Source organism: Trachinotus anak, unplaced genomic scaffold (assembly GCF_046630095.1).
Source record: "Trachinotus anak isolate AG129_WGS33_773 ecotype Australia unplaced genomic scaffold, CSIRO_AGI_Tana_v1 ptg000002l, whole genome shotgun sequence".
In the NCBI taxonomy this organism is placed as follows: domain Eukaryota; kingdom Metazoa; phylum Chordata; class Actinopteri; order Carangiformes; family Carangidae; genus Trachinotus; species Trachinotus anak.
In genome coordinates this window covers 11,533,798-11,557,407 of record NW_027273853.1, presented here as the reverse complement: position 1 = coordinate 11,557,407, position 23,610 = coordinate 11,533,798, and the positions used below count along the sequence as shown (strand labels likewise).

General features: G+C 42.0%; 1 protein-coding gene across 1 annotated transcript in view; it reads right to left on the bottom strand.

The window, feature by feature from the left end:
* The window catches only part of LOC139632551 (synaptotagmin-7-like), a 40,155-nt gene extending 20,990 nt beyond the window's left edge, over positions 1–19,165 (bottom strand). The window contains exon 1 of the mRNA XM_071497491.1: positions 18,529–19,165. Coding sequence (XP_071353592.1) covers positions 18,529–18,565 — 37 coding nt within the window. The 5' untranslated portion in view covers positions 18,566–19,165. The remainder of the gene's footprint in view (positions 1–18,528) is intronic.
* Positions 19,166–23,610: the final 4,445 nt, after the last annotated feature.

Genomic DNA, 23,610 nt, shown 5'->3' with positions numbered 1-23,610 from the left:
AAATCAAGAAAATGATTTTGAACTAACTTTCTTCAATATCATTATCTCAGTGGGATGTAAATGAATGTTTTTATTCAGAGTGATAAAAATAACGTTTTAGTTAGATCTATTTCTCTTGATGCTTTATACAGTACGCAGGGTTTTCATCCATCACATAATCTATCAGTGTCTCTTCCGTAATTTTCTCCCCCAGCTCTACCTCAGAAAGACTGAATTAACTGGTCAGATTGAAATGGATGACTTTCATATAAGCCACAAGAAGGATTCAATACATTTACCAAGGACACCCTCCCCTGCCTTCTAACAGGCCAACTTGTTTTCCGATTTGTAAGTGCCTCTGCCTCGCATCAAACCCACATTAATAATGGATTAGAGTCATATATCACAGGATGATTCCAAAACACTACTTTAAAGCAGGCTAACTCATCTGCCTGCTTGGATATTATTCTAGTGGTACACCGTTACTGGTGTTGTTTACTAGCTAGTTACATATCTGGGTAACTAGGCAACTACCTGGTTGAATTGTTCTAGATCTGTCATGATCGCAGGAAAATATTCAAATACTTGATTAATTTTCTCATACAATTGTACCATCTTGGCTCCACGTTCCTCTTGACAGAATAACCCACACACTCTCCATATTTCACCTTTCTCCTCTTTAGCTGACTCCTCCCACTTTCTCCTCCTGAGTGTCACACTGGGACAAATGCCTATTTTATATTCCACAATCCTGATCAAGCTGAATGAGCTTCTCCTGTTTAGTGGCCCCAGAGCTTTAGGACCTCCTAGCTGCTTCACACACTTGCAAACAACCTATTACTCACAGGTCCCACTGATGCCCTTGACTTTATTGACTTAAGTCCACACAGTGGCTGTTGATACTCTGGAGGTAGACTTTTGTCCATCTCAATAATGAGCTTGTGAGCTGTAAACTAAATCAGCCATGACTAACATTATTCCAGGTTCAGGGGCATTAAATTGCCTATATATAGCCTTCTTTATTTGCTGTAAGCAGGGTTGGGTCCTGCAATAAAATAGCCTATCACTGAATTGTTTTACAAAACTCTGGTATCTCCTTCTTCCCCACCTTTTAGTGAGGAATTTTCTTTCATGTTCATGTTCATGTCCATTTGCTATGCTTGTTTTCTGTACTCTTACAGTGCAGAAGTAACCTACTGTAGTTAGTTAATGATATGCTCCTCTCCCTTGGAAATAACACCTGGTTACTACTGCAGCCACTGTAGTTTGCATTTTTGGTTTTGGAAAGGCTAAAAAAATGCACCACCCTGCAAACTATTTAACATGCAAATCACTTTAATATGTGGAGAAATCCAAAGCTGGACAGATCTGCCTTGCCTTGTAACTGTACAGTTGCACAGGTCACATTTCTTTCATTTTCTATCTTTTTCCAACTGTCATCTCCATCGAGGCCTGAAATGGCAATAGTCTTGTTGCAGCCAAACATTTTGTCTGCCTCTGCTGATTTCACACAACCTCTCAGCTTTCACTTTCTGTAACCTTCTTCTCCTCTGCGCTTCACTGTAACTTCTAATTTATTGCCATATCCCCTTTACCATCTGCGATGAAAGTTATGTTTTAGTTACTGCCTTTCTAAAAATGGGTACACGCACATGTGCTCATGAGCGCAAAAATACACACTGATACGAACATATTCTTCCACTTGACACAGCTTAAGCACAGTGACATGAGTGGGAACACATGCGCTTTAGGGATGTGAGGAAACCAAGAAAGTGGAGAGAGAACAGTGCAGGAAAAAGCAGAGTGGGAGTGAGGGAAGAGGGACTCAACTGTAATGCTATTGAGGAGCAATTTGTGAAGCTTGTGCATATGCATACAGGCCTACAGTCCCCATCTGCCCACATCATCAGCTCACTGCTGGTGACATCAACCAAGACAAAGAGGTCTCGGATGCTCCAGATGTATTATGTGGGTGGCATTATAAAATCTAATCCAAGTCAAAGTCAATTGTATTTGCCTAAGGATACAGGGCAGAGTTGCATGAATTCATGGTATGTGTGTTTGTGCCTATGTGTCTACATGTGTGTGTGCGTGCATGTGTGTGTGTGTGCGTGCGTGTGTGTGTATAAGCTTTTGTATCTATGTCCAATTTCCACTGCCCCTCTCCACATAAAAATATCAGCCTAAATATTCTCACTTCTTCAAAAATGAGAAAACAATTATTGAGGGTGTAATTAAAGTATTGGCAGGACAAGTGCAACTTTAATTGAATGACAGCTAAATGACAGTCAAATGACAGTGAAGCAGCCTAGTCGCAGCATCTCCGTTATGGTTCATATAAAATCTCATCAAACACCACGCAACTACACAATGAGCTTAGCTTAAGACGTTTACATGATTATTCACGACCGAAACAGACACACATCTATTGAGCAAAGTTCATGTGAAAAAGCCAAATAGACATTTGTCATAAATGAATTCATTTAGATTTATGACTATCTGGAGGCCTCTACCTTTGCCTTCTTCATTAAATTAAAGACTCCTTGTAAAAAGCACTTTATTACCTGTCTGGACAGACCAGGCAGTAAAAACCGAGGACACTGCAAAGCTTCTAGCCTCTAGCTAGAGGTTAGAGTATTGACTCTGCCACAACCCAGCCAAAGTCGTCTCCCTTTAGACTCCATAAAAAAGCCACTGAAAGATAGAAATCACGTCACCTGATGGTAGCCGTGTCCGTCTGTCTCTGCATGTAATGCATGCAATGTCTTTGTCTTTCTGCAAGTGACACACACTTTTCCTGGAGTCAAAGCCTGACACTGACTAACTTGTACCCCCGGCTGGTGTGATGACTGATTACTCGCCTGTGACCACAACCTTCTCACCACTGGTGTCAGGAGTGCTGATGAGGGGAGGATGTACAAGTGTACAACAGCAAAGTGAGGGACAGCAAAAGGTTACTTTGGAAGAAGTAATAGGTCTGATGTTGCCTTTGTATGTGCAACAGGCTGTCGAACTGTAAATTACACTGTCATGGGAGAGCAGACGGAGAACAGGAGAACTCTGCTACAGAGTGCATTATATTTGTTCAGTGACTTCTGCTCTCATCAGGTGGAACAGAGAATCCCATCTCTGCACTGACCACCTTTCTCCCCAGGTGACCTTTCTCATCAGCGTCTGTGCATTAACGGTAAAGCTGTACTATGATCGAAATGATCCTGTCGTCTTCAGTTTTGCGGACTGAGCACAGGCCCTTGGGACAAGACTACATCGGCTCTGTGTCTGGAAGAGATTTAAATACCCCTCTGCTTTTAGACTCCAGCTGGACAGACACCACAGAAAATAACCCTCATTAGCATCAGCCAATGTCAATGGAAGGACAAATTAAAGTAATGAAATACATCCTATAACGTATACTATACAATTGAATGTATTTCCTTCCTCTGACTCAAAGGTGGAGGTTCTTCCAAAGAACACATTTAATAATTAATGCTAAAATTTAGTATGCACCATGTCCCCCAGAATGAAGTTTTACTTTTTGCAGGCAGCTCAATATAAATATAATTTGCTCTTCATAAGCACAGGGTCATCTTGGACAGGCCTTCAGCACTGCTGTCTGTTGCTTGACTGCCCATTGATGTGTTTGCTTGTAGAACTGTCGACAATTTACAGCTGGGTAGTACCCAGCAGACTGAGACTTATTGACGATGCCGTGCAGCTGCTCTCTCGCAGCAGGATACAGTTAGAGGCTCCTGGGAAATATAGTTTTCCACAACTACCAGTCCTCATGGCCTTCACTTCTGCTGGGAGCAGCCTGTAATTTTCCTTCCACATTAACTTGATTACACACCACCTGAGGACATTTTAGCCCTGGTCCATACTGTAATAGCTTGTCTTAATTCTTACTTGCAAGCATATAAATAGTAACAGTATGTTGTGATGATATGAGCTTGACACTCACACGAAGGGACTGTTGCTGCAGTCAATATCACCTCGGAGTTCGGGAGTGGCCATAATACCTGCAGTACGGTGCAGGATGTCACTGTTTGTCACATCAACCGATACGATGAAGTATTCCATCTGGCTGGCGGAGCAGCAGAGAATAAAAGGCAGGCTTGGCTGCTTTCATTAGGCAGAGTGACACACACACAGAGCTCTCACACATACTTGACATTATCACCCTAACATCATGACAAGGATGTCATTTGGCTAACTATTGCAGGCGTCACTGAGGGGGGAATAATAGAGGGAGTGTGAGTTCAGGCTATAGAGGAATTAAGAGCAAGAAAGAGAAGCGATTTAAGTTATTATGTGAAATCACCTTTGATTTCTCTTCGACAGGGTAATAATGAGCAACACGGCATTTCCACTACAAATATGTGATTAAATGTAGAAAGCAGTGGTGTATTGTTTTCCATCATTTTCTCAGTTTACTCGGAGCTCAGACCACTGTATTCACCGGGTGTTGCCTGGCCTGGGCACAGGCAAACAAAGATGTCCCAAACAATCTAATGGACATTATGAGCATTATTTATAGTTACTGGAATGAAAAACAAAGAGGCAGAACTAACCTGATCTGTGGTTGATTTATTAACTCTTTAAGTGAGCTATGACTCTCGTCATGTGTAATGGGCCAGATGGAGTAGGCAAAGAATAACGGATGCTGTTGAGGCAGCCTCTCAGCCTCGTGTCTCTATGAGGTCTGTTAAATTACTTAAAGGACAAACAGGGCGGTTGTGTGATTTGTATGCAACCTGACCTTTAAGCCAATCGTGGGGCTCTTGAGAATGCAAAGCTATCCAGGAACAGTCTCCAGACAGAGGCTCCTGTTAGATCAGTATCCCATTAAGATTTGGTTGTAATGAACAGATCATGTTTCCTTCCTTTTTCTAAAAAAGAGCAAATTTCAGCTCTGATCAGTTAAACTCAGTTTGGTTAGGTCTGGGTTTGGTTTGGTGAAGAGAACTCATACTGCTTTTTTAGCCATGCTAGCAGCTACTAGAACCATGCTGCTAGCAGTCAGTCCCTCACTTTAATATCTCTCAAGAATATGGTAAACATATTCATGTTCCCCTGAGGATGCCCCTCAATTTTAATGATCAGAACAAACTTAAAATTTTTGGTTTATGACCAAATATCGGCAAAGATATTGCATCAGTCTCAGCTGTACTTTGTGTTATTTAGAAAATGTTAACTTGCTAACATGCTAAACTAGGTGCACATAGTACACCTAGGCTACCTGCGTCAAATCGGCGTGTTAGCATTATAACGTGTTGGTATGTTAGCTTACCAACTACAGCCACATGCTGAAGTGGCTGTAGAGTCTTGTTTAAAATAATGTTCAAAATATATGTTCAAAACATTATATCACAGGCACTGTTGCTCAAAACTGTGTAGAGAGTCATAGCATGCAATTAATTCATAAAAGTAAAATAAATATTGAATCAAACACTTGAGTGCTTTGTGGACATTTTGTGATTAAACACACCACTTCTATTTGAAAATCAGTGGCTATTCACAAGGTAATGGAATGCTTACATACTAGGCCCTGACAGTTATCTAATGGAAATATGTAAAGTGGTTAGCACTATACAATTTCAAAACACTAACTGATGCACAGATGAAATGTAAGGTTCGGGGGAGGTGGGGGGGGGGGGTTAATGTGGGTGTGTGTCCATGCCTATTTGTGTAATTGTTAGAACGGGGCTCAGCTGTGCTTAGCCTGTGGATGCAGGGTGATGGATCCAGGCTGTTCTGGAGGATTCCTGTGTGGGCTGACAGTCGTGGAGAACGGGTACTGAGACTAGGGTGAATGAGGAAGAGGAACGGGAGGGAGAATGGCACACAGAGTACGAAAGATTTGTGCATCCTGTCTGAACCCTTGTCTCCAACAGCTGGTGAAATGACAAGTGCCACTTCCACTGCATTCCTGGGTGATGTATGGTTGAATGGTTGAGTGGTCATAAACAGATGAAGTATTAATATGTATGGGGAGGGGTCTGAAGTGTCACTCCTGCCTGCATCTGCAATGAGAGATTGTGCAAACCTTTGCTCAAACAGCAGCATCCAAAATAAGATTTGTTCAGAGCAAGTACAAAAATCAAATGCAGAGGACTGCCAGTATGCCCTACCTCCAGGCTGTTCTAGATGGGGGCAGGCAAGCTGCAGGCTGGGGAAGGGGAGAGGAGAGGAGGGGAGAGGAAAAGAGAGGAGACCACGCGTATGGTTGGTTGTGGCTGTGCAGCCTGGCTGGAGGAGGACAGAGAGTGAGCATGGGCACGTAGGCCTACAGATGCTCAGGGCTTTTTATTAGCCTGCTTTCCACTGCGAAGCCAAAAGGACTAGGCCTTACTAGGTAGGTCATTACTCACAACAGTAATTTCACCCCTAAAACAACTGTGAATCCATTGCACATGACAGTGATCATGACCAAGCGGGTTATGATTTGATTAGGAAAAAGTGTTTTATATCATATTTTATCATTTAACTTTTCCAGCTGGTCAAGGTTTTAACAAATCCTACCTATTGTTGTGGCTAGGCCCATAATCCTGTCAGGGAACAGCCCTTTCACATGTGTTTCATGCCCTATTAAGACCAAATGCATCTAAAATGTGTCTAGATTTAGCTGCAAATCACACTTGGCATCAGAATGTGTCTAAAAGTGACTACATTGCTTCCTGGCTCACATTTGATTTAGTCTGGTGGGAAACTATTGCCACTGCTCAACAGAAAAACACATTTGTGCTCAGCCACAAAGGTACTGAAGGAACAAGAACTGCTGACCGGCACCTCTGCCCATAAATATGCTTCAAAACACTACCCATGCTGTTCCCCACAAACAAACAACTTGCTGTGCTATATGCATGTTGTACAAAGTTGAAGTTGACCCCGCGGCCCTTGCATGCAGTCAGGGAGACTCTTGCTTTCACACTACATTGAATATGCACTCACATGCATCACTGACCACCGCTGAATGCTGTTTGAGCGATTCAATCCCAGGAAATCCTCAGAGCTTTACGGCTGCAGTTACACCTGTACTGAGAGCTGCTCACTGGTGACCAGATCACCCAAGATGCATCTCTAAGTGCAAACAGATCAAATCAGACTGCAAAGCAATATTCAACAGGTGAAGCATCGGGTGCACAAGAGAGGACCGATATTACAACTTAACCTCCCATCGGCAATGCCTCAAACCACTGAAACAGCACGTCAAAATGGCTGCGTGCAATAGACTTTCCTTCCCCATCACTGCACGCAGTAATAACCTCGGGTCAGCACTATAAAGATGGTCATACACTCCAATATAACCACTCAGACATATTAAAACTGGTAAGAGGTTGTTCTATTGGTGTTGTGCTCTTTCCACGTCAAAGATGAAGTACTTTTAAAAGGAAATGTTGCTCTACTAATGTATTACCACATAATCTGATATCTGAAATCAAATGATAAAATCAGAAAGTCAGACTAAACACCAGTTTATGGGGCTATGTGCAGTATTTAAAAGTAAACTTTATTTATGGCAAGAAATTCTGGGTTCCTCATGAAAAACAGCGTTATATTTTCATAAGGTTACAGTTTTAAGATCAGGGGAAAAGCTTCAACCTTATCCACTCTCTCTGTGGCTTCTCCTGAAGTTCCCTCTTTCATTCATTTCTTAAATTTTTTTCTTCCTAATTCTTCTATCTAAACCACCCAGATGCCAAATACCTGGGCTTGTGATCTCTAGGTAGTTAGTACTCTACCAGGAGGTATTTTATGGTCCACGTCCAGGCTGTCAAATCTGTCTGGAGCACATTACACAAAGTGCTGCTACAACAGTGGGTAATAAACAGGGGGAAAACGTGCTGTGTTTGGAAGTAGAAGAAGATGAAAATGGAGCAGCCAAAAGGACACAAGAACCATTTTCCCAGCGATCCCCAGCTCACACCACACACTACACACTCACGTCCACACCATCCTCTGCTCCTCTGCTTTTCTAATTCTCTCCCAGCCATACAAGTTTTAAAATTTCAAAGGTAATCTAACGTAATACTGACCAGTGGTTTATGAGATGCAAATGTGACACAGAATTAAATATTTAATACAAATAGCCTATTACATTATATTAATATTTCAGAGGAGCAAAGGAGAGGGGGTGAATTTGGCCGAGGGATTTGGACTGAAACAGACGTGAGCAAAATCTGTCTGGCGGATAATATTCCCACTGTTGGTAGACAAGGGCTCATCATTCTTTACACCTAAGATACCTTAGGTGTACCTTTTACACCTAAGATACACAGGGGACTGATGGTGAATACCATGCATACATCACACATCCCACTGTGTTTATAGTATAGGTAAAAGCTTATACAGCATGAAGCATGATAAATCCATGTATAGGCTCTGCTATATAACCTTGGGTGATTCATGTTTTATACATGACCCTTTCTTGGTACGTCTCATGTCAATAGAGCCTGCATGAACAGTCCTTAATGAGGTTTGTCAGGCGCTCAAAGACGGAGGAGGACTGTCGGAAGAAGCTGGGAGCCACATGTCTGTCAATCCTCAGCCATGTCTGATGTGCAGTCATTGTGTGTTTGCCTCAGAGTCATAGCCTGTTCAGTGGGGAATCTCGGGGTGCAGCGATCATCAAATATTAACTGTAATTTTTAAACAATGTCACTTCTAAAATAATCCTAATTATGAGCATTTTCCCTCTCCAACGTCACTTTCTCACAGCTGTTTTCTTGCACCCATTTTAGCTCCTCTAGCTACATGCTTAAAGCCTCTTCTTTCCTATTTCTGGCTTTTGCTTGTTTCTCCCACTTTGTCCTCACCTCCTCCCTCCGTTGCTCTGTAATTAAGCAGTGTGTTTTAGAGGGCAATGGATTCAGAAACAAGGGAGGAACGCATATACCCCAGGGAAAGATGGTGTGAGAGGCAGATAGTATGACGTCCTATGCATGCATCCACGATAGCTCATTTAACAAGTGAAGATCTCCATCATCTCATTAAGAGTGTGCTGACCGTCACTGGTGGGAAAACAATTCACTGTCCTGATCAAGTGGATAATCACATATAAGATAACATAATTTAGCACAATCAGTCTCATATAACAGCTCACAAACAGTACCACCCAGGAAGGAATATCACCACGGGCAGGATGCACTGTGGAGTCAGCACGCTGACTGGCAATTATCATATAGTGTTTTTTGTCATTCAGGCGTCTTGTTTTGATTATGTAATCAACATGCTTATTTTGGTGGCGAGTGAGCTGAGCTGAATCACAGTGCATTCTGGGAGCTGTGTGTTTGACCTGCGTGTTTGTTTTTCCAGGCTATGCAGCAGGATCCTGCCTGTTCCTAAATATCCCGAGTGCATGGAACACACCACGGGACTGGAAAGTCAAGATTTCTCTGTTTACTTGTGCAAATTCATGTCTGGGGGTATTTGAGCCTGTGCCAACTCTGTCGGCAAATAGACTCCAAGAGTGAGTGAGCAATTGAAATATCACCCAATGTCAAGACTATTGGAGTGTATAATTCTTCGCTTTTTATGACTCATTAAGGGTATCAGTGGCCCCTCCCAAGCCTGAGAGCCATAATCACTAAGAAGGGTCTCAGGGCAGTTGGCATTAATCAATGAATGTTGCGCACATGAAATATGATCTGTGGATGTAGAAAAGCGCTGCTGTTCATTAGCGTGAGAGTGAAGAGAGAGAGAAAAAGAGTCAGATGTGTGGACCAGTGGCACAAAAGGCACATTTCAGCCTTGTAGCCCAGACCAATCAAAAATGTACTGCTTGGACGAGCCAGCCCAATCTGGTGTGTCTCAGCTCTACTGAGTCTGGAGCTGAGCTCTTTCAGCTCAGTCCCATGCATGCACAATTGCTTGCGTCCAATTCATTGTGCTCTTCTGTCTGCACCAATTCACGCCGCTGCCAAGGCAAACATAGGATGATAAGACTGCCACAGCAAAAAAAGTTAGATGACTGGTGGGGAATCAAGAGGGCAACGAAAACAGTAATCCAGATCGTTTTTTGTAGAGAGAGTGGGAGGGAAACAGAGCAGTAACAAGTGTCTCCCATTTGTTAGCATCAGTAATTTGATCTTTTTGTTCAGAGCAGGTACTCAGTTACAATGTGAACGGGGTTAGCAATTCTTTTCTTGAGCCAAATATTCAGCTGATGAATCCCAAGCCCACTATTTCCTCTGAATACCCCCCACCATCCCCTCCTGGGTTTTCTATTTCCCAATCGATCATGAGATGCCATATTTGGATTTCCAGATGTGGGCCTGTGCATTTCTTTTGTCTGTGTCAGGTTTTCCCACATCATCTGTCCCTCCTGCCTGGGCTCATTACTCCCTGTTCTTCCTGCTCCTCCTTCTCCTCCTCCTCCTCTTCTCCTCCTCCTCCTCCTCCTCCTCTCTCCCGTGCTCCCTCCATCCAATTCTCCACAAGTAGATCTGGTGGTGCCAATTTAAAAATGCCTTATTTGCTCAAATGGCTAGCTACACCTAAAGCAGATATGAAACAATAACTGTGTAAATGTGTCCACTGAAATGTTATCGTCTCCAATTTACCAAAATAAAAAACTGATTAGAGTGGTGAATAGAGCAAAATTAGGACACAGTGAGAGCTGCTGCTGAAAATCTATCTTTCTATTATTGACACAGCAGTTCTAGTGAAAGTGTGAGTGTGAAAACAGTTTGTGTGAACTCTCCCCACACACAGAGACACACACAATCACTCTGTTGAATCCTGGTCATGACCCAGCCTCCCTCTGTTCAATCCTACAGAACAATAGCTCTCTCTTCTTCTTCATCTACAGTATCTGTTGATTTTCTAACTGATGCAGCCACAAAGTGAGAACAGCTCTAATGGACGAGGGTTGCACAAGAACACACAGACCACTCGCTGCCACCTCAAGCATTTTAACGTCACAATGTCCCAGTCTACCCTCCTGGCTCAAGCACAGGGGAGAAAGACCTGGATGGCTGATCCATCAGGTATTGTAGCTACAGTTATGGAACGGTGGCTGGACTTAATCCAGGAAGAGGGCCAACCTATACAGCTAGCTAGATAAGGCAAATGAAGGAAAAATATCCCTTCCCCTGCTGGTCACCGCGAAAGGAGGGTAACAGGGAGATGAGACGGAGAGAGGAAGGAGGAACGAGAGAGAAACGCTCAGGCAGCCAAGCTGAGGAGATGGCACTCATACAGCCCAATCTGTCAGTCTGACTACCTTGCCAGATACAGGGTGGCTCACACAAAATCACACACTTTTTTGCTAAATACCAGGAGACAGTGCAGCTACACACACAAATTAATGCTCGAACACACACTTCAAGTTGTGGAACATGCTGTACTGAGGCACACAGCGTGATGCATCTCCTGTATAAACACTCCCTTTTTAAGACAATAGGAAAATACCTGCACTTTTCAGCTCCTCTACACCATCAACACCTAATCTAAGTTTAATGAATAGCAGTTTGGATTTCTTCGATTGACCAAAACTTATGAATAATTTACCAGGCCTTTTGGAAGCTGTAAGTCCCTCTCCCCTAGCTTCCTCCCAGTCCTATTCTTTCAGCTGTCCAATATGATGATAAAAAATTTAAGGGTCATCACTAGCTCATACTGCAGGTCAGCTATTTCAGACGAGTAAAATTACTGTTTATAGCTGGCAAAATGCTTTGAACCCATTATAACAGAATCTATTGCTTTTCATCTGTGTAAAATTATGGTGTGGAAATAACGCCTTGAAATGGTAATGATGTCTGTCAACAGGATAATTCACCAAGAATTCGCTGGGAGTCTTCAGCTGAATGAGATTGTGTGACCACTGGAGGTTCAATGTGAGGATTAGTGCTGATTGTGTTTTAGGAAAAAGGACATTTTTCTAAAAAACTAAAATGAAATTACATCAATGGAGTATGAATACATTAAGACAGAGGTTATCTAAAACAATAACGGTAAGAAGTGTGAGTGACCTGGGGGGGGGGTGGGTGGGGGGGCACCAACAAGGTGAACTCTTGACCTCCTGCAAACAAAGTCATCACTCGTTATCAACACTCCACACACCATTGCTCCAGAGAGATAATGTCACAGAGCGCCACCTCAGATCTTTCACATCAGCACCCTGGTGCTCCAGAACACTATGGCAACTGCTCACACTCGTAATCTCTCCTGGGTGTGAGATGCAAACAGGGCTAATATGTTTGAAGAGACAGCAGTGATCACATTTCCAAGTGACTCCCAGCAACCTGCTAGTATAACCGGATAGTGAATGTTCTCAGCAAACCACAATCCCACTTTCAAAACACTTGATCCTAAGATGACAAGCACCAGGCTATCCATTATGTAATACTCTCCCTTTCTCCACCACTAATCAAAACTAGAGTAAGTTCTTTGGATGGGGTTTATGGTGCCTTCCTCGTGCTTCTTTGCTGTCAGAACCCTGGGAAGGGTGGCATTATGTACCTGCAGAGGTACTGCTTTTCATTTTCAAAACACATACTCTTAACAAAATGCACCATAGCACCTACTGACAGTGGGAGCTGCAGCAAAACAGCAGAGGTCATTGAGTGGTGAGGGGGAAAAAAAGCAACAGGGAGAACAAGCGAAGGAGACTACAAAGGGAATATGGATCAACATGACAAGACGGGGTGGTTATGTAACAGCATACATGGAAACATGCAATACACATACATGATGATGCAGTATAACAATAGAAATTACAAATGTACCACCGCTGCTTCTGAGTTTAAGTCAGACATGTTCAAAGTTACACATTTATTAAGCCATTCCTGTCATAAACACAGGACTGAAGCATTAAGTGAGTGTTGTGAAGCCATATTACAAGCTCTTTTCATCTCTGGCTTCCTCTGTTTCCCTCCTCTGCTTTCTTTCTTCATCCCTCCCCCATAAAATCCCCCATCCCAGACTAAACCAATCTGCTGTCACAAACCCTTCATTCTTTACCATGTAGGACTCCCATCCCCACTGTTTTTCCCTTTACACACACACACACACACAGACATACACACAGGGCCTCCTCTCCTCTGTGTGACCTTGACTGGCTAGCACTCCAGGGCTTGTTCTTTGCTTCTCCCTCTCCCTCTGTCTCTCTTGCTCACTCCATCTTTTCACGCTCGCCTCCACTCTATCGTCTGCCTCTCGACCTCTTGCTTTCTATCACTCTTTGCCTGGCCGGCTGATGTAAACCAGCACGGTCCTTTTTTTCCTCCTCCCCAAGACACAGAGGAGAAAGGGACAGCAGAAGATGGCAGAGAAAGGAGAAGTGAAACACCTCCCCCTCCTCTGCAATCCAGCAGGCTGAGAGAGTCCTCCATAAAAATAACTCCAGTTCGACAAAGGTGTATCAACAAGTCTGCTACGTGGATCGTTATTTCTTATCAGATATATTAGAAAAACAGGGCTTGCGCCATTTATTCAATATGTTGTCAAATAAGTTGGTAACACCTTACTTTAAGTCTGCCTATTTAACATCAGCGTATAAACATCTAATAAATGGTTAAAAACAGGCCAAAATGCAGTTATGGGCAGATGTATTTCTAAGGTATTTGTCAACAACTACAACTCCTGCGGGAGCCCACTTTTGGAGGCCAGTGTATAAACAGATATTGAATAGTTGTAATAATATAAAATACTGTATATCTTCATGGGAGACTTTATAGTTGATAAATAATGTACATTAATTAAAACTTAAAAATGTCCTTAAGCTGCTTATAACTACATAAGTGTGTTATAAACAATGTATTATTTTTTTGTATACAGCTAATATATAAAATAAGGGGCTTTAAAGTAAGTCTTACAAATAAGGGTAATGTTACAGTAAATAGTATTGTTTTTAGTTACAAATATGGTATCTAACATTGCTTTACACTATGCAAGACCAATTTTTCAAACCAGGCTTCAGGTTAATCAATAAAAAGTATTTATTTTTTTCTGTATTTGATTTCAAAGTGTGATTAGACTTGCAGCTTCCTGTTCCACCAGGGAGGATGACGAGATCTCTCAGTGGAACAGAGAAGCAGCAGGTCGAAATCCCTGTTTCATTGCAGGTGCTCCTACAAAAGCATCTAATTGCCTCCATCGCAGCATTGTAGCCTGTTCCTCTGACTCCAGTGATCCTTGAGATTTTCCAAATGGCTCAGTTGACAACATCCATCTGTATAATAAATTGGAGCTGTTAACCATTTGACTATCCATTCAAAGCTAAATAAACTTAAGCTCAAGTGACGGAGCCATCTATTAAATGTCAAACAGGCTGATTAAGTGCTCTCTACAATTACGCAATTCATGTGCCAATTCATGTACCTTACATATCGTACAGCTGCGATTGTGTTCACCAATCTGATGCTCACAGACTGAATCTTCCTCATTGAATTCAGGCTTTGCTGTAAAATATGACATTTTCATCTACTCTACATCTGATATCAATACAGCAAGCTGGCAGGACAACAGAATAGCTTCCGGCAGCTTTATGCTTTAAACAATATTAGGTGGGAAAATAGTGGTCTCCGTGAATGAATATTTCCAGTAATCTTTCTTTTAAGTTTGATCACAGAAAAATAGACTTGTTGAATGCAGCTGCAAAGGTAGTGGCGATTCCTTTACTCCCAGCATCCAGCTCTTTTTCAATTCATCTTGCTCTAAGAGGCATGGACATTACAAGACTGCCACAGCAATCCCCCCAAATAATTTCCCATCCCACATTAGTAAAACAGCCATGAAGTAGAGGGACATCATCAATTTCTACAGGGCAATAATAACAAAGAGGTTAGGAACTCACAGTCTTCTGCTGACACGTACACTTCACACCATGTTAAAGACTCCCCACAAATTCCCCCATTTTCCATTTCATTTCCTTAGCATTTAAAATCCTTTGATGTATACCATGAAAAAAGCTGGTACACCACGAACTGTCAAAACCCTGTGCATAATAAAGGCCTTTTCATTCAGAGGTAAGTGACAATAGTAAATTGCACTTATACAAAGACTCTAACCACAACTTTGAGAATGTGGGAGCACATGTAGGGTTTTCATCAAAGTCAGGGGCCCACAACTGAAGAAGGACCACAATGAATGCACCTGGATTGTTTTATTTCCACATGACCCACAGCTATGCTAGCAGCTCTGTGAGGTGGGAGCTTTAAACTAAATGTTAATGTCAGCTTGCTGACATGCACACGTTGACAATGCTAACATGCTTTTGTTTAGCAGGTATCATATTTACCATCTTAATTTAGCATGTTAGCATGATAGCATTTGCTCATTATCACAAAACACAAAGTACAGCTGAGGCTGATGGGAAAGTCATGAGTGTTGCAGGTATTTGGTGATAAACCAAAGTATCAAGCACACTGAATTTTGACCTGGCATTGAAGTTTGATTTAGAGTTAGGGGAACACCTAAAATCTTTAAAATTCATCCTCTGGGGACCACCAGAAGTTGAATTACTTCAGTCATGAACAAAGCAGTGGACTGACATATATTGCCATCTCTAGAGTCACACCCCTTAAATGGCTGAAAAAAAAACTTTCAGGGCGACAGCATTAGGTCTCTCAGTCTTAAAACAGAGAAACATATCCATATTTTTTTTTTTAGTTGCATAACCCTTTTAGGTTGCAGATTTATCTGAAAAGAGGCCAAAAACAATAAGCTCTACCTTAAGAGCTCTCTTAGGGCAGGTTACACATGCCAAACTTAAGTCATTTAGATTGGTAGCCCTGGCCAGAGTTTTGGATTCCAGCCCAAATCCAAGGCCAGCATCAGCCTAAATCAATAGTGAACCTGATGGCATTACTATATATCATATTCAAGTGGTAGGTAGTGTGGGCTGCCAGACGGAGTACAGGACCACACATCAAACAGATCTAGGGAAATTTGTCCCTGACGCACAACCTCTGTCTCCAGACTTAGTACAACAAAAAGAAGATAGATAACAAAATGTCGACACACAGAAGGATAATACTTTATGCTGCTGAGCAAACAAGTGAAGCTCTACACTGATTTCTTCATTACGGTCATTACATAAGGGTATAATGACATAAACTGCATTTAGTTTTATCCTGCATGAGAATGAACTGGACAATGCAATATAAGCAAGACAAGGGTCCTGAGGTGACATTGCTCCACCTAGAGAGGCCATAAAGCTGTATTTCTGATCCACCTCTTGTTGTTAGTTATATAGATCAGGGCGATTACATGCATAATACATGAAGTCAGTCAACCACAGGTTCCCTCTCTGAACATGTCTCCCCAAACCTAACCTGTACCTGAACCATTCTCCTTTAGTGCAATCGATCAATACAGGCATCAGTTCCTGTCCAACGAATGTATGACATTCAGTTCATCAAAACAGTCATTAATAGAAGAAGCTCGAAAGCTTCTCATTTACTGGTCTCCTGCTGTCTGACAAGCTGAAAACTGCACGTTGTTCCAGTTGGAAAGAAACCCTTCAGTTTCTGGCTTCAGCCGAAATTCCTGCTGAATTGGGAATAGAAGTAAATCTCCCATTTATGTGTAGCACAGACATTTCACAAGTAGGGGACAGTCTCCTCCTTGTACATGGGGTGATGATGCCGCCTGCCTGACAGATCTTTCACACTTGTTGGTATTGGTTAAAAAGGAGAATCACACACTATCATAAGTAAAGCCACATACAAATTCAATCCACTCATATAAAATATATTTCTAGTTCTGAATTCTAGGGACTAAAATGAGAAAAGAAAAATGCATGATTATCACTAATTAAGATAGAGTAGGTACTGATGTATGACTAACTATCTCTGGGTTTTGGGCTGATGGTCAACACAGTCACCTTTAAAAGGGGTTTTTAAAAAAATATCTCTTATAACATTTTAGTGAATAATTTATAAATCAGTTGATTGAGAAAATAGTTGCCGAATGAAACAATAATGAAAGTAATTACTAATTCCATCATACAAAGATGAGCCCAGACTCTAAAACATTCAACACCTTGGTTGCCTACATAGCTGTTTACTGTTACCATGATCTAGTCTTTCAGTCGGCCTGTGTTTAATTAGTCACTGGTTCTACACCTTTGGTGTTTATATACACCCTGAAACACTGTATTTACATATGGCCTAAAGCATTTGGTCTCAAAAGTAAATTCCTCCTGTTGCAAAAAGCGACAGTAAGGTGGTCAATGCAACATCCATCACAAAACTGGAGACTCCTTTCTGTCATTTGAAGCTTTGTGATGATTTTATTGATTAGAGTTACAAACAACCTACATGTACTTTTAAAATGACATGCCTACTAAGTGTTTAAATATTTTTAAATGCTATTTTTACCATGATTAAGAGAAGTTGGGTGTATGTGGGGTAGATGGTCTGAACATCCCCCAGCTGTCTGTTAAGGACCTACAATCAAACCCTGCAGGAGCTCACACTGCTGAATTTGGAACATCAGTAAGTAGTCTAAATAGTTGTTGAATGTTTTCCAGTGGGTACAAATAACAAACCATTTAGCCTTCACACTGAAGAGACAATAATAGGGTGCCACATTATCCCCAGCATTCACCCATTTCAACTTTCACCAATTTACTTTTTTTCCCCTTTATTTCATTCATATTGATTGGAGCCCATATCCAGTCTTATTTCAGGTGTTTATTTGACAGAAGCCAGCAGTTTGTGTGGTTGTCAGACTCACATATGATCAACCTGTTTGTCCTCACTCCCCTTTAATCCTCTGAGGCCATAATCGATATGTCCCTGGGAGACCTTTCTCCCTCTCCCTGCCACTCCACCTTGAGACGCAGTGTGAATTTAAAGGCTACAGCAGTGTGGCAAGGGAAACACCCGCTGGAAAGGAAGACCCATTCACTCAATCAATTCAAGGCATATAAATCAAGTACTGAGTTCCTTACTTAAAAGAGTTGCCCTAATATGTTGGTAGTCAGCCTACTCATAACTTTAATATTTACAGTCTATTAAAAAAAACAGCCTTTTGTCTTAACCTGGGCCAAATAATCACAAATTCTAACAACAGGTTACAGGTACATTCACTTCACAGCATCTTGCCTTTTATTACATCAGCACCTTACACTAAAGCTCACATGCAGTTCTCCTTCCTCACCTGCTATAAACCTGGATCATGAAGTCCCAAATACTACACAATCTGCTATGATCCAAAATGTCCCTTTGTATCCCTCTTTGCCCTTCAACAAGATAAAAAGGCTGCAGCTCTAAGGCTGTACTTAAACACAATGGTGCTTTGAGCTAAATATTAATGGTATCATGCTCACAACAACAATGTTAGCGTGCTGGTGTAATGTTTACCATGTACCATCTTAGTTTAGTGTGTTAGTGTGCTAGCATTTTCCACTTAGCACTAATCACAAGGGAGCGCTAAGGCTGACGGTAATGTCATTAGGTTATTTATCATAAATTCAAGTACTGGAATAGAAATTTTGACCCCATGACGGTGCTAAGCCATTTGAATTCATCATCTGAGGAACATGAATGTCTGTATCAAATGTTGTGGCAATGGAGAAATATAATAATTCAGATGTAAACCCACCTTTATTGCCTGTGAAGGGATCTCCAACTAAAATCATACCCGATCTTGTTATCTTGATAACTAGAAAAGTAAACTGGCAAATTTCCAGGTAAAAAAAAAACAAAACAAAAAGCTAGCTAGCTTCAAATGGAAGATGACTAATTTAGCTAGCTAATGTCAATTAGCCTACTTGTGAGAAAGAAAATGATAGTACTTCAGTTTGTTTAACTTGTGACAACTAACAAAAACATGCTTCAGCTGGCATCTTTAATATCCTAGCTAACTTTAGCTCATCACCGCTAGCATCAGCGCCAGAAAACCCTGACAACTTGTTCGCGGTTACTATGACAACAGGGAGCCACAGCGCAGCATCGCAGCTAAAGTGTCTCCTTCATGTATGTATTCACTTCTGTGGAGGTCAGAGTTCAATGTGACCTCACAGACCTTTCTTGTCAAATTCAACCAAATCAGTTTTACGCTGTTGCGGGTTTTTTTTTTTTTTTTTTTTTAAATGACATAATTCTTGCAGCTTTCTTTCCCGGACTGTGCGTGAAGCTGTAGCCCGCATGTTTTCATTTCAGACCACGCATTCACGGGCTGCTCCCACTTGCATCCCAGCTTTACACCACGACCCCCCCTCCCATCCACCCACCGAGGCTGCCGCTGCCCGCACGCAGCCTCATGTTGTTGTCCGTGTGTGGCGAGATCACATTGTCTCACATCACAGGGAAGTGAACAAAAACATGGCTCCTCCCACTCTGCCCCCCCCCCCCCCCCCCCCCCCCCCCCCCCCCCCGGTCCTCGGTAGCAGCAGGTGTTATTCTCGTATAACCTGAAGATTTAGGTGCAGCATCGCCTCTTTGCCTCTTAGAGAGTTATCTATGCTTCATGGTAAGAGCGGGGGGGGGGGGGGGGGCGGGGTTCACGACTCGGGTGGGTTTCTGGGCACCCGATGAGAGGAGGAATCACGCCTCAAAAACACGTGGGAGAGATTACTCAAATATGCCCCCTTTGTACCCTCTTTACCCCTCTCGCTGCTGCACGGTCACCCATCCCCGTCAAGTAAAAGCCCGCAGCCCATTTCGTGCATATTTGTGCAGGATGTCGGGAGCTGCAAAGCACCGCACATAACCTAAAGACCACTTGGGTTTCATGGCAGCTAGAGGGTTTGACCTTGTGTTATGTTGCCCTTAAGTAGGCTGATGTAAATGTCCAGAACATTAACAGGACAAGCCAATGCACACCGGCAAAAGGAAATCATGCATGTGATAAAGTGTCCCCGTCTACGATGGAGTCACAATTAATCGTTCACGGTGCATTGAAATAAATGCAGGATTGGGCAAATGATAAGCGTCCTCCTAGGAGGCAATTAACTGCACTGATATTACATAATGACAGCCCACACTTTTCATCAACAGCACCGGTCCATGCCAAAGGATAAGGCTGTTTAAAAAAGAAAAGAAAACACACACACACGCGTTAACGAGGGGTGTGTGAGAGACCATCCCCACCTTATCATGCCAGGCAGCCACCTCAAAGGGAGACAGCGGGTCAGAAATGAAACACCTTGAAACTGTCAGGATGCTCTCCCTAAAGAGTGACAGCTCCTCACGGGCTCTTACCTTTGCTGTTGTCCTCTTCCCTGTTCAGATACATGGCTGTTATTTCACTTCGAGGCTAATGCGACGGCGTTTGTCTCAGTTATTGTGTTGGTACTCCTCTGATGTGTATCGTGAACTCCGCTGATGTGGTTTGTAGTAGTAGCTGTTTGTTGTTTTGTTGCTCCTCAACAGCCTCTCCTCTCCTCCTAGTGGATAGGTAGGCTCACCAGTTTGAGACTCTCCCTCTCTCCCTCTCTCTCTCTCTCTCTCTCCCTCCCTCTCTCTCTCTCTCTCTCTCTCTCTCTCTCTCTCTCTAATAACCACCGGTTCACTGTGGCTCAGAGGACAAAATGGGGAAAAGTGACTTTTGCAGCTGTGCGAGTGAGTCTTCAGCTGCCGCGATCATTGATTTCTGCATTGATTTATCAGTTTTAAATATCGCTTTGCGTGTAGTCTATCGAGGAGTGCAGCTGCAGCCCACCTAACAGGGCTTGAACCCGAGCTGAGCTGCTGGGAAATGTCTTAAGTGGTGGAATAAGTATGCAGATCTTTTAATGAGGCGAAGGGAGAAATACCACAATGCATAAGGATTAACTCAATTATAAGTAAAAGTCATGTATTAAAATTATTCTTAGAACTAAGAAAAAGTATTAGGCTATATATCAGCAAAATCTCATTACGCAGAATGGGTCCTGTCACAGTGTTATTATACAAAGTCTAATGTATTGTTCTTATTGTAGTTAGTTATGTATTTGTGAATGAAACACATTCACAAAACATAACATAAAATGAAACATTAGAATCACTACCATGATATAAACTGTTCTCTTATTCCTGATTTATGCATTTTAATGTTGTACCTGGTTGACTGCCTGGTCGTTTAATCCATAAAATATATCTATATATTTCATGAGATGATTCTACATTTCATATGTAACATTGTGCTGAAACAATTAGTTTAGTTAATCATTTAAATCATTTACACAAAATGCCAAAAACTGACTAGTTCCAGCCTCTCGAATGTGAAGATTTGAGGGTTTTCTCTGATTTACATAATTATAAAATGAATACATTTGGGTTTTAGAGTTTGGGGCAAATAAAACAAGACATTTGAATTAATGAAGTGACAAAACATAACACTTAAGTAAAGTATAAGTACCGCAAAATCATACTTATGCACAGAACTTGAGAAAATATACATAATTACTTCCAACCACTGGATCTCTTAAACCACAATGACAAATGAGGCATTAAAGCAACAACATACTGTTGTCTGAAACGTTTCAGTGGATCAGTTTGTTAAACCTTTAGTGTCAGTTAACTCTGATATAAGTAAGAACCCATCTGGCCCTGTCACTTCAACCATGCCCCACCTGCAGCATATCCATATCCCCGTCCCTTATACAAATGTTCATCAGATGGTCTTGTATTCAGGACACTGTGTGAGTTTATCGACCACATTATTAGGCACAGGCCAGAGATTAAGAGCTCTCAAGGAGTAATTGGGCGTGTCCTCTGCCAGTTTTTTGATGCAAGGTGATGTGGTTGCAATGCAAATACTCCCCAAATTAGATGCAGAAATGAGATGTAGATTATTTTACCACTCAGTATTCAGGCTGTCTTACATCACGCATAGGCAGCCCTGTAAGTGGAGAGGGAACAATTTGTCCATGACCTTGACATAGTCCTAGAAAAATCCAGTCAGAAGGCAATTTAAAACACTTTCTTCAATTATTTTTTCTTCTTGTTCTCAGAGCAAATTTCCAATTTATGATTGAACTTCTAGTTACTTTAAGCTGGTAGACTGAGACATGGAACATTATAAAATAAATGGGATAAGTTCTGACGGTTAACCACTGCACAAAGACATATTAGCATTTTGTGGAAATGGTTAAAATAGAAGTAATGTATTGTCTTCATTGTACTTCACAGCCTTTCAGTGGCTTGCAGTGTGCCTGAGTAATATATGTGCAGGTTCTCCTTACAAGCCTGCAAAACAGAAAGCTAATATCCCATTCAATCATGTGACTCTCTCACATCACAGATTACAATTCAGTAGGATATGAGTGGAGCTGTACTGTAGATGCAAATGCTGTGAGCATTTGCAAAAACGCAACTAACAGTTTGCCTGGGTTTTGTCAATAGAGCTGGGAAGGTCATTTGCTCAAAGCATCCTGCAGTGATTTCCATTTGATTATATTTTGTTTTGCAATGCGCTCCATGCTATTTGCTCACTATTGAGAATCTTTTGCCATTTGTTAGGAGAATTCTCTGCAGACTAATTTGACCACAGTCTATTCCCAGATTTCCCCCTCCTGTGCTCCCAGCATCATTGTGCCTGTCACTGATGCATCTGTCTCCACTGGTATCTATAAATACCCCCTTCTCTCCCCTTCAAAAACCTGATTCCCATTGATTTAGTGACCTATATACACATCACCACCATCCCCTCCCTTCCTCCGGCTCTCTGCTCCTTATATCGATGGTCCTTTACTGTCCCCACCTCTTGATTTCCCCTTCACCTCCATCATTCTTTCCCTTTAAGCTCAACTTTGACTACCTCTTCCTCCACCTTCTCCCCCTCCTTTTCCAAGAAAGCATGAAAGGCTAATAATAGTTCACGGTGGAAGCTTAAGTCATGACACATGAAAGGGATTTGAATGTGTAGAAGAACAGTGGCTGGTGATCATTTCTATATTTCAAAGTCTTGTCATTGTAGTAAATGGAGCCTTTGGCTAATCTCTTATGTGTGTAAACACTGGAGTAGATAGTATGATGAAAGGAGCCCCTCACAGAGGCACAACATTCAATCTGAATCTGGCTGAAATAAGATCTGGATACAACAGACGTATGGAAAGACAGCAATATGTATGTGCGTGTGTGTGTGTGTGTGTGTGTGTGTGTGTGTGTGTGAGTGTGTGTGTGTGTGTGTGTGTGTGTGTGTGTGTGTGTGTGTGTGTGTGAGTGCAGGGTTATGAAGGTGCTATGATGTAATTATGCTGCAGGGTGCTGCAAAACAGTACCCTGGAAACTAATGCTATAAACAGTTATGCTGAATACATCGCAAACAGCCGAGGATTAATAATGAATAAAGCCCTGTCACAGCATCTGTTCTGCTGAAACGTGCAGGAATCATGTGGGATTTATACACCATAAACATTTGGTGAAATCCTCACAAAGATATATTTCCATACTCTTGTCGGGCACCTTATAAACACGTAGAAGCACATTATTTATCAAGTGAAACAACAACGACCACAGGCAAAAAAAAAAAAAAAAAAGGCACATCTGTGTATGAGCTATATCACAGCTGCAAGAGAGAGAAACTAGCGTGACTGAGGATAAGGCAGCTCGACAGAGAGTGAGATCGGAGTGCATGATTTACCGCCACATCCCCCAAGCTTAGCATACACCTGTAGTATATGGCACTGTTGACACCCTTCCCACTCCCAACCATGCGAGGTTCATAGCTCTACTGCGACCCCACACTGACACCTGGTGG